Genomic DNA, 25,107 nt, shown 5'->3' on the forward strand with positions numbered 1-25,107 from the left:
ATTAAATGGCAACCTATGTTCTGTTTACCTAAATTAATATACCCTTGATGTAGCATATATCACTGCCTCCCCCTCTGTTAATGCTCTGATAATAGAGTTTTGTAACTTGTAAAAGGATTACTTCAATCCAATCAGCAGGTGCTGGGATCACTGTGTGTCAGACAAACACTTGCTAATCCCTTTTCTTACAGCTCCCAGCTGCCAAAGGTGCTCAATGAAATCCCAATGAAATGCATGGATACAACCTGGTGCGGACTGCTGCAGGCGTTCAGCTCTGGAGGAAATCTTGGAAAATACACGTGATGTAAACATTGCTCAGGATGGGAATAACGGAAGCATGTATACTTTTGAAATGAAACATAACTAAGAAATTAAACATTAAAAAAAATAGCTTAATTATGAAATACTCTACCAAGCTTTTCCTAAATATAGCAGAAGGGAAAGAAATTCACTCTACAAAGAAACTCTTCTCAAGGATTATCATCTACTTAATGGTGTCTTTTGGGTCTTAAAATACTACCACCTCCATCTCCTCCTCCTTACCCCCTTTCTTGAAATCTAAATTATGCCTATGAAGTTTCACCCCTGCAATTACTTTGCTTTAAATAAACCTCAACAAAAAGGAGAAGATGATTACCATAAAAGGAATATAATTTGCTCCCTTACAGTCTCCGTATTTCTATAGCTCCTTCTGTCCAGCTGTCTGAAAGTACTCACATTTCTTCTGCAGGGGAGGCAAGTATCATCGCTGCTTCACAGATGCGAAAATGAAAGGGCGGAAACATCGAAGCGAATTTCCCAGGGTCAGAGAATATGCCTCTAACACAGCTACTTTGCAGGGAAATTTAGAGCTCAGTCTTCTTGACCACTGTTTTTTACTTTTCTCGTGATCGTGTTTATAGAAAGAACTAAGGATTATGCAGCCTTCATGAATACATATCTGATAATATTTTGGTAATTAGAACATACCAAATGTTCTAATTCTAATGGAATTATGACTTTTTTTGTTGTTTGTTCTCTTTTTTTTTCTTTTATTTTGTTTTGTTTAGAAGCAGAAGGTTTAAGTGGTCGACAAATTCAGGAATATAATTTATGCACATTAGATTCTATTTGTACAAGATATGCCAAACTAAGTAATAAAAATGTAAAAGATGAATTAGCCAAAATCAGTTGCCAGTCTTTCTGTACTTCTTGGAGTAGATTTCACAATAAAACTCTTAAATAATTAATAGGCTTTAAATAAAAGAATATTATTTTGAAAAATGGGGGGCTAGACCATAGTCAAATACTGCTCTTTCACAGCATGTGATATAACATTTCTTAAAACCAAAAATAAATTCAAAACAAACACCCAAACCTCTCTATTAAAGACAATTCTGCACTGTACGAACTGACACTAAGGACAGTGTTAGCTGAATTCTTCAAATGGGGCGTCTTGGGAAGAGCTTTTGGTAGTTTTGTTAAACAGCAAAAGCACAAGCTATACAGTTGAATAAAAAGTAGTAGAAAAACTGCAACAAACAAACAAACAAACAAAACTACCACCACCACCAACAAAAGTCAAGTCCTTGAACTCTACAGTAAATATTGGATATCCAATTCCAATCTCACAGGAAATTTTAATTTTCTTCTTAGACATTAAACCTACTTTTCAGATTATCTCTTCAGTATATATTTTTACAAATGGTTTGAACATCATATCACAATCCAAGACATATCTGATTTATTTATATGCCTGCTAATGATGTTGTTTTCTGAAAAGAAAATTTTAAAAATATATTACTACATACTAATTACCTAGCTGAAAACACAAAACCAAATTCCCTGCCTTCTTCCTCTACAAGCTCTGCTAACTCAATTAAGCATCTAAATTTGGGTTCCCGGTTGGATACTGTATTTGCAAATTTAGATTTTAATGAATTAAAGTCTGTGTTTCTTTTCAGAGCACTAGTACAGTCATCTTCATTTACTATATATAAAAATTACCAGGAGATAAATATAGAATTCTGAAAACGTCATGTTTAAAAATAATCTTTTCTTCAAGCACGGTCAAGTTCTTCAGAGATAATGAGACTAGGAAAACCCATGCAACCATGACCAAGTACATCAAAGTGATACAGCACATGATGTGATTTATAGATAGTTGGGCAAATTACAGCTCTGCTAGACAGTGGCCATCTTGAGGGTGGAAGGAAAATATTATTTTTGTGGATATAACATCCCCTTTAGAGCAAAGGGATAAGGAGCAATACTCTTACTACCCTTCTTAAATGTGTGAATAAAAGTGAAACAGTATTCCTCCAGGACCAAATCATGACTCACAAAGGAAAACCCCTCTACTTTTTTTTTTTTTTTAAGGTATAAAAATTGATAGTGTGAGTTTGTATATACAAACACACACAGTTTTGTGTGAAAATTGAGAATTTGTAATATGATATCTAAGAAGTCTTGCAACCCAGACTATATCCACAGCCTAGCTGCAGAATACACACAAATGCAAGTGAACATATGGTCACCTGTGAGAAAAAGCATGGGAAGAACAGACTGGATAATCAGTTTTTTTCTTAGAAAACTCGCATAACAGCCAGAGCCAGGAAACTTCGAATTCCACAAATAGTCAAATCTTAGCACTCAAAGACCAGTTTGGAACTACATCCCAGACCTAGGAAGATCTATGTTTGCAAATTGCTGTCATAGAATCATAGAATGGCTTGGGTTGGAAGCGACCTTAAAAATCACCTAGTTCCAATCCCTCTGCCATGGACAGGGATGCCACCCACTAGATGAGGTTGCCCAGGGCCCCATCCATTGTGGCCTTCAACACCTCCAGGGATGGGACATCCACAGTTTCTCTGGCAACCTGTGTCAGCGCCTCACTACCCTTACAGTGAAGAATTTCTTTCTAATGTCTAATCTAAATCTATCTTCTTTTAGTTTAAGACCATTCCTCCTTGTCCTATCATTATCTACCTGAGTAAAAGAGTACCTCTCCATCCTTTTTACAAGACCCCTTTAAACACTGAAAGGCCACAAGAAGGTCTCCCTGGAGCCTTCTCTACTCTAGGTAAATATCCCCAGCTCTCTCAGCCTTTTTTCATAGGAGAAAGCTTTCCCACCCACAGCTTTCTCAGCCCATGTAGCTATCTTGGGAGATGAAGTCTCAGCCATTCACCAGCCAGCAACCCAAACTCTCCTCTTGTGGTGTAGGGAAAGTTTCTACCTGCAGAGAAGCAACCCAACTAGAGTAACTGACAGTGAGGACAATAAGCACCAAAGAAACTCTTTTTTCTTCAGAAGTACTTTCAGTACTTTCAGGGACAACTGTGGGAGAAGACACACCAGGCCCTCCCCTTTCCATGTCACACTCACGGCTATGGCTGAACCACCACACAGTAGGAGGCTAAGCAATGCTGCTCACGAGAAAGATGTAGCTGGTATCTACTCAGCTCTCAAATGTACAGAAAATATCCCATTTTTAGGTTACCTTTAATCTATGCTCCACAAGATTTTCAGGCGAGGTTGGCCTAGCTCAGTGATTCTCAACTATTTTTCTCATGACAGCATTCAAAAGGGATTGTGAAGTAGTGGTAGAAAAGCTTTAGAAGTAAACTGAAGACATCTTACCTATTCCTTGGACTCTTGGGTTTACTTGACAGCATATGAGCCAGTAAAAGATCAAACTGTAAAGAAGTTTGAGGAACACTGGTCTAATCTACAGATGAGAATATTTTAAGTGGCAAAAAGAAAATAATAAAGGTAATGCAATGTGAAAGAGGACAGAAAAAGAAGCCAAGAGATGGCTGTAGAGGCCAACAAAGATGTAAAAAGAAGAAAGAAGGCATTGTACTGATAAGAAAGAAAATCAGAAAAACAAAACAAACATAAACCAAACAAACAATGCTATGGAAAGAAGCTTATTTGGCTTATAACCAGTAACTGTTCACATTTCCCTGTGTTCTGTGCCTTTTCATTGGAACATTTCTCTTTGCTTGCTGAACCAAGGAGAAAACACTGACAGCAGTAGTTTTGAGCAGACAGCACAAGTACTACTTACTGCTAAACAGAAGGAGAAAAATTAAAGAACCAAAAAATTGTGGTATGTGTGTGCATGTGTGCAATGGCTAAGATCTAGCAGATTGAAAATATATTCTTCAAGAAAACTTAGAAAACATAAATTTAGAAGAGACCCAAAAATGAGTACATGGCATCCTTTTACATCACAGGGATAACTAACCGTAGACTGCACATCATTGGTTTGGTTTTCATAACGTTTCCACTGTGTGTTTAATATCTTTCAGCCAGCTCTCCAAACACGGAATAGTTTGCTCTTAGATAATGAGGCCAAAACTAAACTTGCAGAATCAAATATGACAAACCCAGGTGCAGAACTCCCATATTCTTTCATGTCATGCTTTCATGTTCTTAAAAAAGACTAATGAGGGACAAAAAAGGGCAAAAATATTACCCTTCAATATGATCCCTTGTTTATTAGAGCCAATATGATTAGCTGTGAGAACAGAGCATTGGAACACCAGAGAATGGTGGTCTACTCCTGGCTCTGCTTCTGACCTTAAGGTTAGTCGTGGTCAGACAGTTCCTTATCCGTGCCTGAGCTTCCTAGAATAAAGAGACACGATAATGATACTGACCTTTAAAAAGAGCTTTGAACCTACTGATCAAAAGTGCTATGTAAGAGTCAGCTTATTATTATTTTGGTTACTGAAGTTAGTTGAAAGGCTCCCAGTGGCTTTAATCAAAACTTCTCATTTCAGGCTCCCAAATCCTACCTGAAGGACAAAGTTTCCCAAAATTCAGTTAAGATACACATGTACTAAGTCAACGGCCATCAGCCAGCACTGCCCAGCGGTTATATGTTGCTGCTTCTGTGTGGCAGTTGTGGTTAAACAAATCAGTTCTTCTGGGTGCCTTTCTACTAAAGGAAAGCAGTAGATAAATACCTGCACCAGAAACATTTCTGTGTACAGGAAGGTTTTGATTTAGGATTTGTCAATAATTTCATCCTTGACAAATTTTGCCTCTTAACTACAGCCTACCAAGCTGGCCTGGTGACTGCTGTACTGTTGTGGTCTACACGGAGTGTTAGGATTTTTACAGATTAAGAAGAAATCTTTATGTCCTTGACCCAACATGTAATTATAATACATACAAAACATGCTCTTAAAATAAAAGTGTTTATTCCGGTATTGTTACTGCGTGCTGTTTACCAACTGCTATGTTTAAGCTAAAAACCCTTTGATTTTGCCTGATGAATGAAGCATACATACAGTCTATGGTGCTTCCTGCTACCATATCCCTGCAAGAATGTTGCAAAGGAACAGTATAGGACTACAAACACTAGGTTCACTCTGTAACCTTTCATTTTCTGAGTGAGCCCAGAGAAGTCCCCACAAGTCCCCAGAGAGGTACAGCTCAGAGCAGCCTCCTGGTAGAGCAGGTATATGGGGGTTGTTGTGTTGATGGTATCTTTATACAACGTCCATCTACTTGCACATATAGTGTCTTAATCAAAGCATTTAAGTGATCTCTATATATTCTGCTGGTAAGATTTGTCACTGATAAAGGCATGTGACATCTCTTACATTAGTGTTCTTCTTTAATGAGATGCAAGCACATGAATAGTGTTGTTTAACATATATCTCCTTCAGTCCTTATGTGGCTTAGACCACCGCAAATTACACTTTGTAACTTATCACTCCTTTGCTTTTCACCATTTACGTCACTATATATTTGCAATTTCCTCATCCTGAGCAATGACAACAACCTTGTCAGCTTCAATTGTGTGCTTCTGTAAGAGATGAAAACTGGAGACTTCACGGAAAAGTTTTAATTTTTGAAATGTCAAGTAGTTTTCATTAACATTTGAAAGATATATACATTATATATGTCTCAGCTCACAAATATCTATATTTCTATGAGGATATCATTACTGTATATGATATTGGTACACAAGCATATATGTAGGTTGCAAGTGCCCACTACTGATACTGATACTACTACATATCTTCATCATAAGATACATGACAATGGTAAAAATATACGAAAACTGAAAATATACCACAACGTAAAGGAGTAAGAAGGCCTATCTAAACATGAAATAACTATGTTACCAGACATAATTATAGGCTTTGTCACATTAAAATATCACCAAGATCTGGGGCCCAATTCTGACACAGCTCCCACCTGCTAATCAGCACTGTGCAGATGCAGCCTGGGGCACAATTTCAGTTCTCAGATGCTGTGCTGTGGCTTTTTTCCATTGTTATCTCAGTCAACATCTTTACTTTTGTAAGATGGATATTGTACTACCACCCTGTTACACATTCCAGGAATATGCACACAGCAAGCAGCTCGGCATCAGCTCACACATGAACAGCCTTAGCTCCCATAAAATATTCATTCATTTAAAAAATATTTGCACCCTGCTGTCAAACTTAGACAAATTCATACTGAGCTTCAGAAAATAGCTGTTTTAATGGTAAATGATGTTCCAGAAACCTCTTTCAGGCTAAACACTCTCGTCAAAATTATTTTAATAAGAAAGATTAACAATTTCAACATTAGCTGTTAATCCCCTTTCATTTGAAACTGTGCTGATAAAATTCTTTGCTTGTCATTCAAATAGTAAGTAATAATTATAGATTTGGGGCCTCCATCTCTTGCTTCATTAATAGTAAATTGCATGGAAGTCTGAAGCATAAAGTCAGCTTTGATACATCTCAAAATGCAATTTCCATAGCTTTCCTTAGCTATGTACAATTAATTACAGAGTTAATAAGGGGAATATGTTAATGAAAGGAAAATTATTCACTCAGACCACCTGGTCTTATCAAATTTCTTCAATATGTTTTCTTCTTTCTGTGAATTTGGATGACAGCAACAACACAACTCATGGTATGTCTTGTTGCTCCTTAATTTTTTTTTAAAAAAACTAGCTAAGATCCACTGAAATTAAATAAGAAAAGAATGTAAGAACTAGTCAGTACTAATTAACTGACTATTTGTATTCTCACGTTCAGAATCTTTTTAATTTTAAAGCAAAAATGCTTAAATGCCTTTGTAATGATCAGATTCTCTTCAATCTCAGAGTCTAACTATAATGCATCCAGTAAGGAGACACTGTTTATTTTATTTTATTTTATTTTATTTCATTTTATTTTATTTCATTTTATTTTATTTTATTCTTTAAAGGAATGAGTTGCATATGCATGTATTTAATCAAATAAGTACAGGTGCATACTTCAATTCACTGCACTGTGACAGCTATAGGAGCTTAGTTGCTCTGCACATTAGGGTTACTGATATTCATGGGAATGCTTTAGATAGTACAAACAGCCAGGTCAAAAGTAGGAAAACCTTTACATAATTAATCTTTAAAGTAATACGGTTGTGATACATGGTCAGAGAAATGTTTTTTAAAGACATGCCGAATCTAGAAACCAACCATCTTCAACAGACATTAGTGGATTTACTACTAACCAGACTGAGGGCAGAAACATTTTAGGACCCTGGTGCCAGCCCTCGTAGCTATTCCAGTAAGAAAAGGGCAGGGAATAATTCCCAGAGCAGTAACAAGTCACACTTGAAGGAGGTGATGCTTGTGAGAGCTTTGTCACCCCTCCTTTCTATTCTTAGTTCAATGAAATGGTACAGCAAGCAGCCAGAAACAAGGGGCAACTCTTAGTTCTCCCCACCTTTGATTTGTTTTCTTTTGGCCAGCTGGGCAACCTCATGAAGCACCAGCACACAGTTTTAGGACAAGAGGATGAGAGAGATAAAACACCATAGAGGGAGAGCTATCAACTAGAAAAAATGAGGAGATATTAACCCAACTTGAAACAAAAAAAAGACTTACATAAAAGAGAGAAATTCATAGCAAAAGTGTGTGTTTTATAAAGACATGCTAGGGATGATGGAATATTTGAGGGTAATAGCTTTCCACTTTATCTGGTTTTGACCAAAAAAATAACACAGTCCTCTCTTATAAAGCACAAATACTATGTCATCCACAACCATACTTCACAGATTATTTTAATGTTTATCTCCTTATTTAGAAAATTTCCCACAGCTGTGTCGTGGGTGCATATGTAAAATTTGATCATCACAAGAGCAGTTTGCCTGTGTCCTACACATTAAATTTTCAAAATATCACCCAAATTCAGATACCTCACTTACAAAACACTGCCAAATGAAGGCTTTATCCCAGAAAGAATTTCAGAAAGTGAAGTATGTATGTATATATTTTTTAATCTTGCCCTGAAGATGAGCATAAACAGACTCTTGAATCAATGGATTAAGGTGTCTTCAGTGGCATCTTAACCAGAGCATTTCCAATAACTTCTGCTGGTATAGCCCACAAGAAGAGAAGAAGATCTCCAAAATACCACTGGAGACTTCCTGGGTAGCTTAAAGTGCAACTGGTATGTTAGTGCAAAAACACAGTGCCAATACGATATCATAGAATCATAGAACAGTTTGGGTTGGAAGGGACCTTAAAGACCATCTAGTTCCAACCTTCTGCCATGGGCAGGGATGCCACCCACTAGATCAGGTTGCCCAGGGCCTCATCCATCCTGGCCTTGAACACCTCCAGGGATAGGGCATCCACAGCTTTTCCGAGTAAACTGTTCCAGTGCCTCACCACCCTCTGAGTGAAGAATTTCTTCCTAACTTCTAATCTAAATCTCCCCTCCTTCAGTTTAAAACCATTCCCCCAAGTGATATCCCTTCTTTATAAGTACCACTAAGCTAACTGCAGTTTCATCCCAAACTCATGTATTTTCAGAAGCTCTGAAGTTTAGTCCCATTACTACACATTATTTGATCTTAATGGTGCATCATGTATGCAACCTGCACGAGCCCTTTCATTATCCCACAATGAGTCAAAATTCACTCCCTTTCAATGCCTGAACTCTGCTAGCAGCTCAGAAATATATAACTCGTATTATCATCCCAGGACTCCTGCCTGAGAAATCCTTCTGAACCACCTTCTTTTTAGTGCCCTTCTCCTTATAAATAGGCATTTTCACCTGTTAGATCCAAAAATGATCAACTGCTACATCTGCTACACTGTGTTATCAATGACTTGATACAATAGGACAAATACAGAGAAAAATAGTTTGTTACTTAGGATAAGTCTGGAGACAAAAGAAAAGACCAGTAGCCTCCTTGATGAGTGTTCATCTCTGGTTTCTATCACTAGTGAGACTTTAAAAGCAGCTGTGGACCAAGGAACATCCCTTGTTTTCAATCTGAAGAATCAAAAAGCAAATTATTTTCATTAAACAACCTCCTATCACCTCTTTTGCTACTTGCTACAACTGGTACTAGTCTTGTCTTGACACCAATTGGACCTTCACTAGAAATGGAGAGAACCTGAGAGAATCAGAAAAATCAGATAGCCACCAGGTTTTGTGTCAGCTGTGGCAATGATCCCTTCTTTTACTTGTGCATATAGCTGCACAAGCTAGTTCAATAACAAATATTTCTCCCAATGTCACACTTTTAAAATTAGCACTCTAGAATGTTAATAGAGATGCTTTCTTCATCTTTCTACTAAAAGCCTTTTTTTTCTTTTTTTTCTTTTTTTAAGGAACGGGAAGGTACACGATAGCTAAAAGTGTTCAACCAAAGCAGCTTGTACAAAGCTGAAATAAACACCTCACTGTGAAGCACCAGACGAGGATGTAGTCACAGAAATTTGGCAAGTTATTGCTAATCATGAATACATTTGGGAAAAATAACCAACAGGGAAAAATTTAGGGAAAAAAGAGATTTTGAAATTAATTTTGTACAATATTCAAGATGAACATTTTTCTTGACTTAACACTGACTCTGTAATTGTCGTTATTTCCTAAGGACCGTTCAACAGGATTAATATAGAAAAAGGGAGGCAACTGAACATGAAACAGAAATAAAAATGGAAGAATCAAAGGGTAACATGTTCATGAATATGTTTTCTGAGTTTTATTGGAGAAATCTATGTACAACATACATCCATTTATTAGATTTATGGTTCTATTAGTTGAACTGTTTTTCTATGCAAGAAGACTTTTTGTACTTTTCTTTGTAGCTTTTCTTTGCTCCTGTATATCAAGTCCTGGCTTTAAACAAACAGAAGCAAATGTCTCCAAATGATTTAAAAAATGCGGGAGGCAAAAAAATGGAAATGAAAGGATAAATGCCATTTCATCAGCAGAAAATCTTTCAGGAGGCAACCAGCTCTGCTTGTTCCTAAAAACGTGACAACTCAGGGAGAGGGGTAAAGATTTTCCCATCCACAGTATTTATGTCTTTGGGGGATATTGGCTATCTTGTCACTGAGTAATGCTATATGCACAGCAGCTTTTTCCCACATGGCTTCTCTAGTCTGACTGTCCATGATGAAATGGCTTTTAGGTCCAAAGCCTTCTTGGGACTTGCATTTTGTGAGACTACTACAACTATTTATACTGGTGGAATTGAAAAATAAACTGGGATTCAGATCCACTTAGTACATGTGTAAGGAGTTCGTGCTTTTAACTAAACTTTGCCACTGACTTTTCTCTTTTCCCATGTGAGGGAGGATTTTTATTTGTTTGTTTTCTCAGTCAGAAGCTTTTTTAAACAGGGTATTTATAGTCTTTGAATTCATGAAGAATTACAGCGAAAATAATGGTGGTAGAAGGAAAAAAAAACAAAATAGAAAACAATCAAACAAAAACACTAAATAATCAAGTATGCCATAATTGTGACAAAGACCTTGTTTTCCCTACCTGTACTCCTCACCTTTGTCTCTGCTAGCATTAATCACGCCTGCAGCATGTGTCCCCAGGCAGTGCAGTATGCTCACATACTGTTCATCATGCTCCTTCATTCAGGAAATGTTTTGTGTGCATAGGGATTAAATTGAAGGTGGAAAGTACACCTGCATCTAGCACAGCGCTCACATCCTGAAATTTGTCTCTTTATTTAGAGAAGTGCATTTAGATGCCTTTTGCTCGTGCTTTTATTACATCTTTAAGAGTAAAATCTAGGAATTTCAACAAAATGTAGTGGAGGATTTAACATGCACTTCTTTCTTGTTAGAATGCATCTTGTATCACACAACTCCACACTCTTCCACATTCAATTAAAAGAAAATCTATAACCCACAGAGTTCATTTTCAAACAAGGTTTATTTTAAAAAACAAGAGTGAGGGGAAAATTGCTTTTAACCATCTAAAAGTTATCATGCAGAGACTATAAGATACCAATGTCATCAAAAAGCCCCAGGTGCAACCTTGGAAACTATTCCCTCTTTGTCACCCTTCTCAGTCCCACAGCAAGTCTTCCATTGATTAAGCATAACAATGAAACTGGATGCAAAATTCTACATCTTGGCTATGATTGGTTTCCCAGCAGCAGGTCTCTGTCCCATGTCCCCCTGGATGGGGTTGTGTCCCAGGAGGTGCTCAAAGGCCAAAAGATGACTCTCCTTTGACAAGAAGTTCTTATATGAGGCCATCCTTTCCTTCTCTATGGGGAAGGTCCTTTTGGTTTTGTAAGCATATTGCCAAGAGGATCAAGTGGCGTTACACCTCCTCCACACAAGGCCCTTGATTTCAGTCTTTAGTTCATTTGCTCCCACTACCTCGTTCAGCCCCATTACAATACTTTCTTCTCCTTCTGAAAAGTAGAGTATGAAAGAACTATCACAGATAGTTCACCAGCTTTATACCCTCAGAGAGAAGACTCCTCAGACTTCCAGCTTAAACAACTACCAAAAAGGGTCTTTTGGAAATTCACACTTTCTGAAACTCTAGTTTATGTATAATACTTCAAATGTTGCATGTCTTTCTTTACAAGGGAAAAGTAATAAAAGAAAAAACACAGAAAATAAGTTATGCTTCTGCAAATTCCCTCTCATACATGGTATTCAGATAATTAACTCAAAATGTTACCAAATGCATACATTCCCTTTTTGCAGCACAGTTCTTCATTAAAAAATAAATAAAAAATAAAAAATTAAGGTTATAATTATTTTAAGCAAACAATACAAATAGGGATACAACCTCCCTAACTTGTGCTGAACTTGTGCTTGAGCATGAAAAAAGAGACTCCTCGATCTAAGCTGGAGATACTTGGAGACATTGAAAAGCCATCTGGACATGGTCTTGGGCAACTGGCTCTACGTGTCCCTGCTTGAGCAGAGGGGTTGGACAGAGTGACCTCCAGAGTTCCCTTTCAACCTCAAACATTCTGTGATTCTGTGAAGTTGTGTATGTCAATGGGATAGTGCAAGCAGAACAAGAGGCCTCCAAAGAGAAGACCTCTGTCTGCCTAATTCTCTGGAGACTTTCATAGCCACCCACTCTCTTCACCAACTAGAAAGTGAGTTTATGGAATCAAGTCAGAAACAACACTTCATCAAGTGCCTAAACTGTAAGTATCAATTAGGAGCCCAAGTCAAGTAGACTAAATCTCTCCTGGACACCTTCAAAACCCCCTGGTCCTTTTGCTGGACTACAGTGGAAGTGTGGCATGTTATTAGGACTTCTCTTGGCACTTGAAATATAGATGTACATATGGGAATAAAGTGGATGGATGTCCAATTCCGAGTTTCTATTCTTTCCCTTGCTCTGACCTTCTGAAAAATAATTGTTTTCATGCAAAATCAACGGTGACTGAAATGAGGGCACATCTTTGCTGTTGTTGATGCTGAAACCAGCCAGTCAGCGCCACAAACACGACTGCATAAAACATGCTCCTCTAATTACACTTTCCAAAGTGCTTGGATCTTTCAGAAAGATGATGGAATCAGTAAGTGCCATATGGGCCATCCTCCTGCTGCAAGTATGAGGAAAAAGAATGTGAAAAAGGAAAAAAAGCTCCGAATGTTGTTATCACCGTCCTTCTGGGCCTCCCGAGTCCTCCCTACTTTCTACTGCCAATAGTATAAACTACCTCATGCTACTGTCAGCAGTACAGAGATATTGCCTTTGCTGTACAGGAAACTGACAGAAATGCAGATTTTTTCTTTGAAAGACTGACTTGAGTCTAAGTGAGGAGACTGCCCCACCAGCACACGGCTTGGAAGATTCCTGGTTTCTCCAGACCTTGAGTACTATAAATGATTGGCTAACCTAAAGTAGGCAGTCCTCTAAAAAAGGAGTACCTGTGGCCAACCACCAACTCCAACAAACTCAAGTTTCGGGCGTTTTGGACAACATTTCAGGTACAACCTGCTGTTCCTTTCCAGCAAACTAAATCAGCTTTACAGAAGCATTTCTGACCAACAGTACCTGTGAGCAACAAAGGGACTACATGGAGTCATTCAGCAGTTGCAGATAGATTTCTTCCAAGTTATTTCCATTAAAGGCTTATTCTGTTTATATATCAAAATAAAATATTTCCTGCTGCCACTTTATACAGTAATCCATTGTTTCACGTTCTCTGGGGAGGCCTTGGCACCTATGAACAATAAAGACTGAGGAACTCTAACTCCACTAACTGCTGATTCGCTGCACACTGTGGAGCTGAAAAACACATTTACAGAGCTATAAGTGCATTTACCCTGCAAAGCAGATGGCATTTGCCATTCTTACTGGGCCCCTTGCTAATATTTCTTGTTGCTTTTTTAGGTATTGAGATATCTTTCATGAAAAATATCCATAAAAATTCAAAAGGTAAGAGGATTTTGGCACAAGGAAATAGGAAGAACTGGAAAATTTCTTGCACTGAATGATCTAAAAGTTTCAAAGCGGGACTCCTCACTCCCCTTGACTTGTAGATGCAGGACAAAGGGAGGAAAAACTCATCTCTGAGCCTTTTTTATTGCTGAAGTTCAACAAGCTACTGTGTCTCCAGAGGGAGAGAAATTCAGGCAAATAAATATTACAGATACATGCATTTATTTTTGAGGAAAACATAAATTGGGTCAGCTCTCCAGTTTCAGTGTGACCCACAGTGACACAAAACATGAGCAATTCTGATCAAGTCCAATCATCTGCCCTAGTGCTGTAGCTGCATGATGCTGATCTTCCCATGTAAACCTAGCCTAGCTTCGCCTTCATCAAATCTTGATTTTATGGTTTAACTACTTCCCTTAAGTAAACAACCCCACTGCCTGCCTGACCCTCCTATTAGGCTTGCCCTGATATCCAAGCTAAATGCATCCTTTCGACTCTAACCCATATTTTCTTCCTAATTGTATCATCTGTGTCCATTAAGAACAATTTTTCCCCATCCCATATTTCAAAGCACAACACGCAGACTCCCCTGAATCACTGATTTTTGTTTGTTCACTTTAGACTAAACAAATTAACTATTTTTATTCTCTCTGTGTGGTTTGTACTCTCAAGACACTACAGTGTTTCTTTTACCCTTCACTGAACCCCCACCACCTAAGATATAACATATGCTGTTAGATCGCTAACATATGTATGAGTTCATTCAGGGTTAAATAGGATTGACTGAATTATGGACACTGAACACCGTAAGAGTGATCTTGTCCAACCTCATCCTTTTCTAAAGTTTATTCGCAGACATAAGAAAAAATTATTTCTTGCAATTTTGCAGAAATTTACATATCTAGAATACGTGGTTCCCATATGCAAATTTCTCTCCTTTAAACTTGGGATTTTTTTTTTATTTAAAGATTTTTCTTAATAATATAATCAAAAATAAATTTGCTCAATTTAAAGTAGTAGGAATTGTTTGGAAATATCAGATGTGTATTTCCATCTATATAGGAAATTTTGCTTTTATTTCCATAGAAATATACTGCCTTAGAACCTTACCACAGGAATTTGTATTTATTTTCAGGTTGGACAATTAGAGTACTTTTTTTCTCAAGCATTTCAGTTAACTATGAAGTGAAAATCAAGTTAATTTTATACTAGTTAGGCAAAAGTGGGACAGTAGAAACTGTGACATGATTTTCTGCCATTGCTGCTCCCCTTCCAAACCACACTTGCGTATCAGTGTTTAACACAATATTTAATTAAGTCTTTGGGGGGAAAAGACTGGGCAAGGGAAGAAGTATTTACTCAGGATGACACACTGGTATGAAGAGTCTGGTTTTCAAACCTGTCCTGCTTTTGCTCAGTTTTATAGCTGACCTGACCAAGGCTGAAGAAGGTCAGTAATGTGGCTGGAGTCAAATTAGCTCTTTGGGTTTTACCTACCTTCATTTCCATTTTCCATTAGGTGAGGTGGCTTAAAAGACCTCAGAGCATCTGAGAAAACTGTACTCCCAAAAATAAATCCAGAAAAAGAGAAAGAAGTTGAAAAACTATGACCCAAAAGTATGGCATCGCGGAGAGAACCTTCCTTCTCAGAAATAGCACTTGTAAAACTTCAGAATTGCATAAATACAACAGGGAAGTTTCCAAAAGCATGGCAATGCTACCAACTGGAATGGGTGCTTACATGAGGTCAGTACTACTAATAAATAGCAGAAATCAAATATAGGAAGCAAAATAACACCTGACTTATTATCTTCACCATCACCTAGCTTCTTCTCAGCCAATTTCAATGTACTCTACAAAGACACCAAATAATTAAAGGAAGAGGAAAATAAGGCACAAAACCCAGGGGGTTGCTCCCCAGCTCTCCCAGCAGGACGCTACCAGTGACAGAGAGACAGAATCAAACAGCAAGTCCCAACCACTAGACTCTGTCCTGGGCTGCTAACACTGCTGCATACATACAGTCAGATCTTCACGTGTCGATCTTCTACACTGATACCAATTGCAAGTCATGTTTGGAAGTAACCCAAGTTTTCCCATGCAGACCCCATTAACAGAAGATATTTGTATCATTTCAAACATAGAAGAGATACAGCTTAGAAGAAATCCTGATAAGGATAACTAAATTCAGGCTAGTCTCAAAATTCAGGTCCCTCTCCGTTCAAACAGTAATGAAAAAAAATGTTCCGTATTGCTAATATTCTGTTGCATTCTCAGCTCAGATACCTCTACACAATAACAACACACAAGAAAAAGAGGGAAGCTGATCAGAAATTCAGCAGTTTTCTTCAGTTGTCCAAGCTGAGTTAAACATAAATTAATAGCACAAAAGGACAAAGCGTGACTTATCTTTTTTAAAGCAAGCACACAAAAAATTTGTATGTCCGAGATAAAAGAATATTCCCCAGAGAGAAAAATAAACAATACAATGAGAAAGAAATGGAAATAAAAATCCTCTTAGTTTTAATTATACAAGGCTAAGCTTACCAGTGAAGCTCAGGAACACTTTTGATGTGTGAACAGACAGCTTCCGTTCCTTTAAAAGTTAACTCTTGCCAAAAGCTGAGCAGGCATCTCGCATTCTGACAACATTGCACGTGCCGTGAAGAAAAACCACCTTACCAAGATCATGTGGCCGGTGGAGATGTCCATGTTGGACTGGACAGGCTCCTCGCACCAGGACGAGGTGCTGCTGCGGGCCGAGGGGCTGGGAACGGGCCCATCGCTGAATTGTGAAGAAACGCTATTGATTCGAGAGGCGTGCAGCGGCTCCGGGCGATCAGATGTCTTCACTGCCATGCGCTGACGGCATAGCTCCTAGAGAGAGAAAGGAAGAAACAACCTACGGTTAAGAGTAATTACAGGATACACTCTACTGAAGACATATGATTTACAATATGTTTCCAGGGCTAGAAGTGTTTTCCCCCTCACCGCAGTGATTTTTGGGAGGCTGTCTGTTCTGTTCTGTTCTGCACATCTACAAAGATTAAATACTCAATGAAATTACTACATGCTGGCTCTCCTAACCTTTCAAAAGTTTAATTACGACTGTGTGCCTATTGCCTTTCATGATAACAAAAAATAATATTCTGGAGCTTGACTTTCCGAACAGATCTCCCTTTTTTCCCCTACCACCGCCCTGCGATCAGCGCAGCAACTTTTGAACTGTGCAACCTACTGAAGTTAATGGGGTTGCACAGGAGTAATCGAGAGCACTGCTTGGCCCGGAATATGCAAACTCAGCAAGCTCAAGGCAACTGAATTGATGTGCCCTCCACTATAAATTCTAGTTGATAGATGCATCATTTCTCTTCATTAAAATAGCAAACTCACAACGCTTCCTCCCTGATGTGGGGCAGAGAGGATGAAGAATGACATTAATGAAGAATAAAAACAGAAATCTGTCATTGTATTGTTTAAGCAGCTTTGGCAAACAGAGAAAATTCAAGCTATCACACACTCTAATGCAAGCCATGTAAAAACACCAAAATGGATTGCACTGTGAATATATATTTTCACTTGTGCCTGTGCATAGAATTCATGTAAAAATACAGAATTCTGGTTACATAACGCAAAATCCTACTGGTAAAAGCAACTCCCTACAGTACAAAATTCTGACTAATGGGATAAACAGACCCACAGTTATGCTGTGATTGTTATAATGCTCTTAGAATCACTTATGTGTGGTAAAATCTCAGAGACTATAATAAAATTATCATTTTTAACATATGTCTATTGTCCATGAGAGACACTTGGCTGCCTGTGTTGCACAGCAAGAGAGGCTAGTCCATGGGATCTGGACATATTGCACACGCGGTGTGGCTGCACATTTGTCTCGGATTACTCATTCTGCACAGACGAGTCCTAAGAGCGCAGCCTCTTGCCTCAGGCTAACAAAATAATACAGTCTGAAGAATTCATACTGTTGAAATGCTGGGGCCTTTGTTTTCTTATTGACTGATAATACAGTTACAGCCCAAGTGCCATCAGTAGGATGATCTAAAAAACTCCATATATCAACTGCAATAAAATCTTTTTTTCATATGGGAGTTAGAAATGTAACTTGAGGAGTATGTATTTTTTTTTTGACCTTGCAAACTTTAGGACACTGAAGAGGGATCCTAATTCATTCAGTAGCAAGCATTGAGACTTCTCTTGCCTCAATGTGGCAATGATTAAAGACCCATCCAAACATTTTCCATCTGTCTGCCTTTTACCAGAGCTTTTGTTTGATTTGCCATTAGAGGTGCTTATGTAGAAGTTTTCTGTATTTATAAAATGTAGGGTTTTTTCCTCACTTCCACTTGAATGTTTTCTGTCACTTGGTACCTTAGTTTCTTAGTTACGTTATCAACTTTATTTATTTTAGGCCAAATATTAGAAAACAAAAACAGCAACAACAAACCTTGAATATAGGGCCAAAGGAAAAAAACCTCTCCTCCTTTTTTATGAAGGATCACACACGTCATCAGAAAAGACAGCAATAGTACAGAATGGCTGTTGCTAACCTTGGAATGACCTTGCGGTAGTGTAATTTCAAATCCCTACTTTTAGCAGATTTTGGGAAAAGCATAACAGTGCGGAAGCTTTTTAGACAGAAAAATAAATCTGCAGAAAACCAAAAAGCTGTTCAGATGTTTAGATACCAGCCATTCTCAGAGGTAATAGTTTACTGGACTAGACAAAACTACAAAAAGTAAAAGGTATAAAAATATGTAGTCTATCACACAACTGCTGAAAGGATGTGTCTTCTGGCTAGCATGCCATGTGGCGTAAATATGAATTTGTCTTATTCTAATAGACATCCTGCCACTTGACTCACCCCAACTCTCTACTAACAATAGCATTTGTACTCAGACAGGATCTTTGTTTTTAAGTTGATCTGTTCCTGCTGCTCATATCCTGCCCCAAGTCATAATCCTCTGCTTTTACAAGTGGTTGCTGTGGAAAGGATTACAGACCTCTGCTAACAAAAAAGAATCAGGAACAAGTGAACTCTAAGAAATTAATATTAGCAAATGTAAGTTGTAAAAGAAGTAATATTATAACCAACTGGTTCTAGATTAGATTAACCTCCCTAAAAATGCTTTGGACAAATTATTTAATATGCTACTAAGAAAATCTGTTTTCAAGCCACAGTTTAACATTAATGGTCCTCATGAAGGATGGTAAGGTTGAGAAACATGGCAAATATAAGTTTAAAGAAAAAATTAACTTTATCTCAGATACCAAAGGATTTCTTTCCTGACATATATACAACCAGAACAATTATTCCCAGAACTGTTGTAACTGTCAAATACCTTAAACAAAGCAAGCACGTCACTGTACACCGCCAGAAAAATGTTTAATGTAAACAGGAAGGTCAAATCAGAGTTGCAGCAAAAACACCACGGAGTTTCTTGATTGGTGTTTTAAATCACCAAGACAATGGGTTTTTCCCTGCCTGTAAACAGATTTTTTTGTTTAATTAATCTCTAGATTGGTCTAATGGCCCTTGGCAACTCTTCCTTCCCCCAGTCCCAGCCAGCCCAGGCTGAGGAACCTGCCTATCCCCACGTGCTAGGGACACCTACAGCTTTATCAAAGCCACCCCTCCGCTAAGCCTGACCATCTTGCCCCCTCTTGGGGTTTTTCATGTAGCTTCATCTACAACGCCATCTACAAAAGCTTCAACACGTTTTGTTTTGAGGGTCCAAATGGATTCCTTCAGGACACATGGACTAGGGATGTCCAACTCAGGGCAGGTACGTATCTAAATGTGGGATTTGGGTTTGTTTCATCCCTAAGGCAGGCTGCTCTGGCCCTCTCCTGTGAAAGGTGTTGGGAGTAGTGGGGTCTCAACACATGGGATGTTTCTCAACTGGTGCTCTCAGGAAACACTATCCCTGGGCACTTACTGAGGTGGGACCATTTCACAGGCATGCAAAGCCCTGAGTGGTTAAAACCCTCAGTACTACCTGTTATCTATTCACCTCTCTGCACGCTCAGGTATGCTCTTTCTTTTCTCCAAAATCTTTACTCTCATAAGCATTTAGCAAAACAGCCATCCACCAAACCACAGTTAGAGTTCAGACTTGACTAAAATGTCAAAGCTGCAAACTGCATGAATGACACAAACAGACGTATTTCTGTATTGTCTCAGCACATGCACCATTAAAAATATTTTCTAAGAAAGAATTCAGTTTACTGCTGCACTTCTATATTTAGCAGAGTGGCTGAGGCTATTTCTGCCATATAGCAACTCTGTAATGTCTAGCCTTTGTTTGTATATAGTTCGGGTGCCATTCTTCATTTAAAAACATCATTTACACCTAAAAAAGCAATCATAATGCATACAGTGAAATATGAAGAAATGATCCTCCTGACCCTTCAGGCTATGATCTAATGGATGGGTTGGACGTAAACATTTATTTAAAAGGTAATTTGAAGTTTATGACATTATTTCCCATCACATGGGAATTGCTATCATACTGAGGCACTTACTCTGTTTTTTATTTCCCAACATTTATTATCAAACTTATGTGGCGGTCACATGCAATATATAATGGAAAAGTAATATCGCTGTGTGACAAAAACTGCCATAACCAAGATAAATATTCTGTAAATAATGTCCAGTTAAATGAGTTCAAAGTACAGCACAATGATCATCTGTAGAGAGCTTTTTATTTGAAACATAATTGATAACCTTAAACAAACCATAAACAGTATTCTCAGAAAAACCCTGGACCTCTTCCAACGAGGTTTTAAAGTGTTTCTAATACTTGGTTGTCCTCACAGAGATACAGAGAAGCACAAAGCAGCAATTATTTCCTAAGGTACAAGAAATGGATTTTCAGATCCATACAGTCCACTTGTGAATGAACCACATCATGCCATAAATGTAGTTTACCCAAATCGAATGAAGGGCATCAATAGAGTTGTTGTGCTTAATGGACAACAACTCATGGACAGAGAGCCAGTCTTACCATGCTGCTTTGTTAGATGGGGTCTCTGAACCTGAAGAGAAGAGTAAGAAACTCTCCTCTCAGCCAAGGAGGCCTTGTGCCTCTTCAGAAATGAACCCCACAGTCACCTCACTATGGTTTACTGAAATATTTGTTTTGGTAGAGAAAACCCTGTATAAACCCCGGTAGGGAGTAAGAGGATAGGAGTGTCTGACACTAAAACCAGTCTGAATGATGGTCAGTATTGAATCATTTCCCCCGTATTCAGTTTCTACAGGAGCAGAGCTTTGAACCCTGCTAGAGAAGACACCCCAGAAGGCCTGAGGAAAGGAGTCCCCATGCATGAGAGGTGGCTGCTGTCAGGCCAGCACAGACTGGTGAAGGACTCGCTCCTGTTGGCTGGGGACAAAGCCTCCCATGAGTGGCTCTGTTGATGGTGCGCAGGGCAAAAATGTCTCCCACACCGATAAAACCCTACACAACTGCACGACACCATCATTATCTCACCCAGGAAAAATAAAAGCATTATATCCACCATCTCTTGCTACTATTTGCAAAAGTGGAATTTAAGGCAAAAAGCAGCCACCTCAAAGCAGCACATCACAGGCAAAGGACATACACTGGGCATCCCAGTTAAGGGACAGCCAACGTGCACCTCTGTGTTATGTTCATTCCTCATAAAGATGAGCCACTCCATCCCCAAGCTGCCTGGAATTAGGATGCTGCTGTTCATTAAAATACCTATTTCATGCAATAATCTTCAGGTAGCCCTAGTCCAGCCACTAACCGTGACACGTGCACTGTTCACATCCAGCTGGTACCAGGTGTACTATAAATGAAAATTTTCAGTCCAAAGTAAATGAAAGTAGCTTCCTACCTAAAATACAGTTGTCCTTCCCCAGTTACAGTCACCTCAGACTTGCTCAACAAGAACCTGGGATCTGAGGGAAATTTCAACTTTCTAGTTTATTTATATAATATATATATATATACACACAATTTCATTACTCTATATTCATGAGTCTTTTTTTTTTTTAAACCGAGTCCCAGACTTACATAATTCCAAAAATAAAGTTGAAGAAATAGGCCTGACATTTCCAGTCTTTTCAAAATCTTTTGCTTAACAAATTCAAATGGAAATCACCTGACCTAGTCCAGAAACAACAGTGGCACAATTATTTCCTTACATTTTTAAAAAATGTAAGAAAGAATAAACACTTCCATAGTATAGTTATTAAAAAAATGCAGAGACATTAAACCAAGAAAAATGCTGTTTATTAAAACTGGTAGATGAGCGTACACAAAGCCCTTTCAACTTGACCTGCCTAATGTTCTAGCAGAAACAAGTAACAAATGTACAGAAACCCTGTATTTAATTTACACGTGAAACAAAATTGTTTTGCAGAAGTTTTAAATTAAAAATGCTAAGTATTAATTCTAAAAGATCCTAGGCTATACTTTGTAATAAAATAAAGAGAACTAAGAATATACATAACCTTTTATAAGCTAGGAGTGGAAAAAAAAGAGATCTTTAAGAATTCAATTCTTCTCGCTTTTAGTACGTTTAAGTGAATATTAATCTTTCCCTTCCTTTAAATTAAGGATGTATCATTCACTGGATGAGGTGAAGTCTGCACTTACAGCATGGAGTTACACATTTTGCGATAGATGCAGTCATAATGCAGTGAGATTTAAAAAATGAAAAAATAAAGTAAGCTCATTTTTTTTTAAACAAATGAATCTAGGACTACAAACATCATTATTCTCTAACCAAATTTGCTTAGTGTTACTACAGGGTGAAGCTAAAGTCATTTGGCTGCCTTTGTTTTGCTTTTGCATACTTAATATGCTTGCAGGTGTTATAAATTTAACTTTAACTTATTTACTGTGTTTGTAGCTTTGGGGATAATTACAGCTTTATTACCATTTATTTTTGAGTTATTGAAACATACTTTCAAGCTTTAGTTTCATTTTAACATGCTTTTTGTCCAGCAGTAAAGGAGCTATTTATATGTGTGGAATATTTACATGCATTTGCTGTCACTGCCAGAAAAGGCAACTACTGAGATCAGCTCGCCTTCAAGAAAGGAACAGAGGGACATAGTGGAAAAATGTTTCTAAGTCATATTTTGAGAGATCACACCTCTGCCACAGCATCAAACATAGCATTCCATAGCCACACTCCATTCACTTCGTATTTATGCAGACATGTATGTGATAGATCCCGGAGGGTGGGGGCAGAAATAATTAGACCACAGAATGTATATATTTGATTGTCAGTAAAGACTTGCTCTGCACTGTTCAATTTACTACCCATACTCTTGCACCTCACCACTAACCATACATCTTGAGCCCCAGAGTAGGACTTTTGCTTTGTTTTGATTTTAAGAGACCTAAAACGCAGGATGGTGTTTCTCTTTGAAAGCACTGCAGTCAAACACCCATTTTCCTAACAAAACCCCAATTTTGATTATGACTTCTGAAATTAAAAAGTTGCAATTTTTTTTTTTTTTTTTTTAGCATTCCAAGTGTTTCCTGGTGGGAACTCACGTAATTATCATTCTCCTTTCATCACAAAAAAAAGAAAAGAAAAAGAAAGTAAAGGTCATGTGGGAGGGGAAAGGCAAAGAAAACATGGTTATCCTCAGATGGAAAATGACTCTTCCTTCATTTTTGTATATTTATTTCCTCTTTTTAAATTCAAGCATTTGCACCGTCTTATCCCACCGAATCAAAACAAACAGCCGTTATTCCATCCCGGTCTTGAGCACAGCTCTAGAGGTCCAGCAGACGTGAACATTTCAGATTTGCACACAACCAGAGACACTGATTAAGTGATACAGTTTAAGGAAAATATTCTTATTTTAATTCTTTCAGTGACTCTCATCAATGAGGTGGACATCTAAACAGCCAGCTGGTTACTCAGTAAGGAGGACATGGCAGCATAGGTCGGATGATATTGCCCTGAAATAGAGGTAGTGTTTTCTCTGCTGCACACACCAGGAAAGCACAAACTTCTTTGCAGACAATACTGCTTGCCAGGGGATCAGGACAATTTCAAGACCGCGTTTGGGTGGCTGTGCTGGGGATTTTCATCCTATACAACATTAGAAGAGAGCACTCTAAGTGGGCCTGCGTGAGCAAGACAGCTTCCACCTTTGGTTTCTGAAAGAGGGAAGAGTTTCATCAAACATGCCTGGCTTAACGTGAGGTAGTGTAAAGGACTTCACAGACAGAAGATAAAAAGAAAAAAAAAAAAGGAATATATTTTTTGGTGGTTTCAACCAAAGCTGGTGCCTGAATTGCATTTCCCACCTTGCAAGTGGGGTTGCATATAGTGTATCAAAAGTAAATGGTAAGTGTGAAGCGAGGAGAGGAAAGACATGTTAAGGAGTAACTAGGACATTGAGAAATCAGAGTTCAGCCCTCAGTTCTGCTAAGAAACTTGAATGTAGGGTCCAGATAGGAGCATCCCCACTGCAGCAGTCCTGTATCCACAGTAATCTGCAAAACTGGCCCTACAACCAGCACAACCGCCCCTTTATGTGTAAAACACACATCACCTTTGCCATGCTTTGTTCATCTTAACTAACTCCAATGCCTGCTGACGTGGCCCCAGCTGCTGCGTAATATGAATTTGGACAGTAAATTCATTGCTAGCACAGGGAGAGCCATACAGCACAGTATGGTTCACAAATAAACAGTATTAATGACTGAATTAACCTGCAAGGCCATGCACAACCACGTGCAAATTTCTCACATATTTTGACTTTGCCTCACACCCCCGAAGCTGGACCAGCCTCCAGCAGATGCCCCTGCTCTAAAAGAGAACCGCCACGAATGTTTCCTTTTCCACTCCCAGCGTTTATAGCTGCCTGGGGCCCAAAGCAGGCAAAAAACGCAGTCCCCAGCCAGCTGTAGTTTCTCAAGAAAAATATACATTAAGGCTGTGAAGTCCACTATTTTATTGTCTTGCAGGACTGAAAACGGGAGACCATTTCTGGCAGAAGTGAGAATTCCCAGCTCGCCGGCAGAACTCAGCATCCACGTCTAGCTCGGAAAGAAACAAACATACAGCCACAACTTTATGTCTAAAAATGCTGTTTTACCCCATTCCAAGGATTATTATTGCTTCTCCTAAAGTCTGTGTAACTGCATTCCTGGTAACAGAGGCACTAAAACCAAGAAGAGAAATACAAAAAGAAGCCCTAAAAGCTTCTAAAAAGCTCAAATCCTTTTTTTCATGGAAGGAGGCTATACACAGCAGACATGATGCTGGGATGAGGAAGTATTTATCAAAGATGGCCATCAGCGACATTTGTTTTTCATAACATCATCTGTCATGACAGTTGAAGGTGCCAGTCATTACCCTCTCCTGACATGAAAACTAACGTCATTGCTTTCCACCCATTCCCCACTGAAAACAAAAGTGAAAT

General features: G+C 38.4%; 1 protein-coding gene across 4 annotated transcripts in view; it reads right to left on the reverse strand.

The window, feature by feature from the left end:
• The window catches only part of PTPRN2 (protein tyrosine phosphatase receptor type N2), a 645,529-nt gene that overhangs the window by 69,311 nt on the left and 551,111 nt on the right, over positions 1 to 25,107 (reverse strand). For all 4 annotated transcript variants that reach the window (XM_080579571.1, XM_080579572.1, XM_080579573.1 and 1 more), the window contains one exon: positions 16,350 to 16,544. In XM_080579571.1, coding sequence (XP_080435697.1) covers positions 16,350 to 16,544 — 195 coding nt within the window. The remainder of the gene's footprint in view (positions 1 to 16,349; positions 16,545 to 25,107) is intronic.

The sequence above is a fragment of the Anser brachyrhynchus genome (assembly GCF_964034855.1).
Source record: "Anser brachyrhynchus genome assembly, chromosome: 2".
NCBI lineage: Eukaryota > Metazoa > Chordata > Aves > Anseriformes > Anatidae > Anser > Anser brachyrhynchus.